At 22.0% G+C, this 4,361-nt stretch overlaps 2 protein-coding genes across 5 annotated transcripts in view; one reads left to right on the forward strand and one right to left on the reverse strand.

Annotated features, from left to right (window-relative positions):
• The window catches only part of LOC126908406 (uncharacterized), a 70,344-nt gene that overhangs the window by 58,505 nt on the left and 7,478 nt on the right, over positions 1-4,361 (reverse strand). The gene's annotated exons all lie outside the window — the stretch shown is intronic.
• Positions 1-4,361, forward strand: part of LOC126908404 (uncharacterized) — a 50,501-nt gene that overhangs the window by 42,814 nt on the left and 3,326 nt on the right. The window contains exon 2 of one of the 4 annotated variants that reach the window (XM_050690433.1): positions 4,123-4,252. The exons of the other annotated variants lie outside the window; for them this stretch is intronic. Coding sequence (XP_050546390.1) covers positions 4,123-4,252 — 130 coding nt within the window. The remainder of the gene's footprint in view (positions 1-4,122; positions 4,253-4,361) is intronic. 4 annotated transcript variants of the gene reach the window in all.

Below are 4,361 nucleotides of genomic sequence, written 5' to 3' on the forward strand. Positions count from 1 at the left end.
AGAAATACTAAAGAAAGAGATAGTTTTGTGATAGGACAAAAAGTATTAATGCAAAAAGGCAAAGAGTGGGTGAAAGGAGTTATAGTAAAAGAAGCTGGACCCAGATCTATAAGAGATGATAGAGGTAGTCAGTATAGGAGAAATTCCTTTCACTTAAGAAAATCTGAACCTGAGGATAAAATAGAGGAAAGTACTAGTGTAGAAACAGAAAACAAAAAGCAGAAGGAAAGGAGGAATAGACCAAATAGAATAATAAGATTACCAGCTAGATACGAAGTTTGAGTTTTATTTATGTAGGATTATTATTTTAATGTTTATATTTTTTTATTTATGTATATTAAATATGTTCTTTATTTAATGTTTTTTAATTGAAAAAAAAATAATATTAAATTTGAATTAATGTTTTTCTTTGTTGATGTTTTTGTAATATATTTAAAAAAAAATAAAAATTGTTAAGAGAAGGATGTTATATATTAGTGGCTGCACTGTTAAGCAGCTAGCGTCTTTGTCCCCTCTTTGATTAAGATGTCATAATGTTGTAAAAAGTAGACGCTCTTATGATTTTTTTAAAATAAAGATTTTTACAGTAAAACTTAACTTGTTCTCTTTTTTTAAAATATGTATTATTAAAATACATAACAAATAGTGCTAATACTAATTCAAAAAATTGCGTAAAAAAAAAATATCTATATAATGTTATCTGATAAATCGTTATCCTGTTCTCTCCATACATAGTAATAGTCATTCAAAATAATAAATTCAGACGTTTTTCGTTCTTCTAGAATTTTTGCTTTTGTAATTATAAGGTATTGCTATTTGGTTCTGTAAATAATAATTATAGAAGTGCTATTCGATGTGGAAATCTATGATTTTTCTTTGTTTTTGGACTTCATATTTTTAATTTGTTTAGTTGTATATTTTTTTTAAATTAATGAATGTCAAATTCAAATAAATTTTGCAAACACGAATAGATTTCTTTAATATGTTTTTCTTCATATGTACTGATATTGTATGAGCACTTTATTCCTTAGTTTTTACTGATAATTTGAATTTCGAAGTCTTCATCTGGTGAAGCTGATTCATCATGGCTGAACTATTCTAACTACCACTTCTAGTATGCATGTATTTTCTTTATTCACATTGATCTTTTGTATTTTATAATGATTTGAAATAGCTGAAACTTGCTTTACAATTGTGATGTTTTTACAAAATTATTTGTTTTACGATCCAATTATAAATTTACAATTACTGATTGTATAAATAGTACAATTTTGTGAAATATAAAATTACATATTAAGATATTCAATGTTTATATGTAGATATAGTGTAATTAAATATGTATAATATAAAAATATTAAATATGGTAAATGAATATTTCATTAACTCATTTAAATCATTAATGAAAGTTTTGCTTTCATATGATTTGTATATTTATAATAACTTATAAATTATGAATAATTTACGTATAACTAATATAATGTGTCATATTTATTTGACTTAAAAATAAAGAAATTATAAATATATATTGATATAAACATTTATTTTAATGATCATAAAACAATTAAAAAAAAACTTTATAATAATAATATAACAATATAATATAATAATATAATTATTATATTAAATATTAACCTCCAGGGACAAAAATAAAAATGATATGCTTAATGCAATTCGTTTTTATGATGTATTTAATAAAAAAATGTTTGTAGTTTTGAAAAGACCAATAATATTTATTTAAAGAATTATAAAATATACTTTTAGAATATAAAATGTTTCTTCTAAAATTAATATTTTTCGTATAAGAATTTAAGTTATAATTGTAAAGTATAGGTTTACCTAATAAAAATGAAATCATTTTATTAAATATATTTTGCAAACTTATAGTTTTAAAATCTTGAGTTATTTTCATAGTATTACGAATGTAATAAAAATAAGTCGAATCTAATTTAAAACGACTTGATGGTTATACATAAACCTGTAAAAACTTACAATTGAATTGAATAAGGTTAAAATTTTGAAAATTTTCAATGACCTGTAATAAATTTATTTTACTATGGATTGACATCTGATTTTTTTCATTTTTCTTATTTGAATTTTTGTCTGAAATGACTAAAGACTTTGAATAAAATTTTTTGATATTTATTAATGCTGGTGCTATAATATTAAAATTATCTATTTGTTTGTTAAACTCTACTTTCTGTGTTAAACTATTATATTTATTTAAATTTGGAAAAATAAAATTCTCCATTACATTTTCTTCATCTGCTGCTTTAATTTCAACAATATCATTAAACTGTAAATTATTATATTGTGATATTATTTTAGAGACTTGTTTGTGTTCAGAACTTATTAAGTGAGATAACATATTAATTGTGTTGCTTTCTATATTTACAATGGTGGGCTTACTTTCATGTGTATGTGTGTTTGTGTTTAAAATTGTGTTATTAAGATTTTCATAATCTTTTGTTTTTATTGACAAATTATTTTCATTAATGATTAAATTATTAATGTCAACATCATTGGCAATATTATTAAATTCTTTTTTGTTTATTTGTTTAAAAATAGATTCTTTTAAATTGTCTATAGATTCAAATTCTGTAAAATGTATTGTTTTTAAAGGAATATCCCTTGATGGTTTATTTGTTTCTGTACCTGGAATCCACTGTGTGTTTTTATCTACATTATATAAGACTATAGGTGGGCGATTACCTAAACCATAAATGATACCAGTTTTATGTGTATCATTAATGTAAAAATATATGTGTCATGATTGTAATGATTCGCAATTCATCATCACTAAACCAAAAATTAGGTAGATCAGATAATTCTAAAAGCTCTAATATTTCAAAAACGAAAGTTACTTTTTCATTATTTCCATCATTAAGTGCGTTTATAATTGCAAAAAATCCGCAATTATTTTCACTATAAATGTTTTCTCCCTTTTTATAAGATTTAAAAATTTTTAAGTTATCATTATTCTGATTATAATTATTGACTTTGTCTGATATATTTTTATTATAAAATTGTTTAATCGTGTTTATAACTGAATTATGTTCTTCAGTTTTCCAATCATTAGTAATATATTCATTATTTTGATGGCATATTAAAATATTAATACTGGTGTTTATAAAAATCTATAATTATTAGGCGTAATAGATCTTGAATATCTACCTCTAATATTTCGCTCACTCTCCCGACTGCGCTCTATATCCTGGCCATAACCATTTCTAAATCGTCTATCATAACTGTTTTCTCTAGTTCTAGAATTATTCACGTTAAAATCCCGATCTCTAGAATAAGACCTATTTCTCCTGTTATCAAAATAATTCCTGTCTCTACTGTTATTTCTACTACTATATCGCCTTCTAGGGTGCGGACTCTTGTCTCTATAATCATTAAAATTAATAAACATCATGTTTAAAATATTTTATTCTTATTGCATAAAATTAAATACTTTTTTTAATTATAAAGTGTTAAAATGATTTTCATTAGATATATTTATGTATGACTTTAAAAACACTTAAACAAATAGTCATAAATACAACTATTTATCATATGGTAAATAATTAAAAATAAAAATAATTTATAAAAANTAAGGTTTTTTATGAATAAAAATGAACAAAATCTTAGATTATCCGCTAGGGAATTAATGAATTCATTAAAATCATTTTTGAATAAAAATAAAATTTACTTTATTGGTGTATCTAAAATATTTAGAAAGGATATTGTCAACAATCTATTCAATGTATTGATAATTGATCTAAAACAAGTAGAAGAATTTCTAGCAAAATTATACATTTATAAGGAAATCTTTATAGTCACTACCAAAACTTCTATTATTAAACCCAAGTTAGATATATATTTCACACATGTTTTTAATAGATATGTAACATGTCAGTAAATTTTAATATTAATTTAATTTAGTTATTTGTCTTTTATTATCTATACTGATAATAACAAAGGACAAATATAATCAAATTGAAAATTTTTTCCATATTTATTTTTCAAATATACTTTCAACCTATATGTATATCAAAATTATTATTTTATTACTTATTTTTAAATATTATATTTTTATATGTATCATATAGAAATGAAAGTACAATCATTATTAATTTTTAGGTGAGTTATGTGAACTTAAAGATATTTACACATTATTATATAAATTCAATGATGATTATGTCAAACAGATTGGTGAAGTTAAGGATGAAAGTCCAGCCATTAATGATGAAAATAGAAACAAAATTAATAGGTATCAAAATGATCCTGCAAAAATTAGAAATAATAGTGATAGATGCGAATTATATAATTACAATTTTTATCCTAAATACTTGTTAGATTACATATTATACATATAAATT

The sequence above is a fragment of the Daktulosphaira vitifoliae genome, unplaced genomic scaffold (genome assembly GCF_025091365.1).
Source record: "Daktulosphaira vitifoliae isolate Bord-2020 unplaced genomic scaffold, ASM2509136v1 Scaffold_5, whole genome shotgun sequence".
In the NCBI taxonomy this organism is placed as follows: Eukaryota; Metazoa; Arthropoda; class Insecta; order Hemiptera; family Phylloxeridae; genus Daktulosphaira; species Daktulosphaira vitifoliae.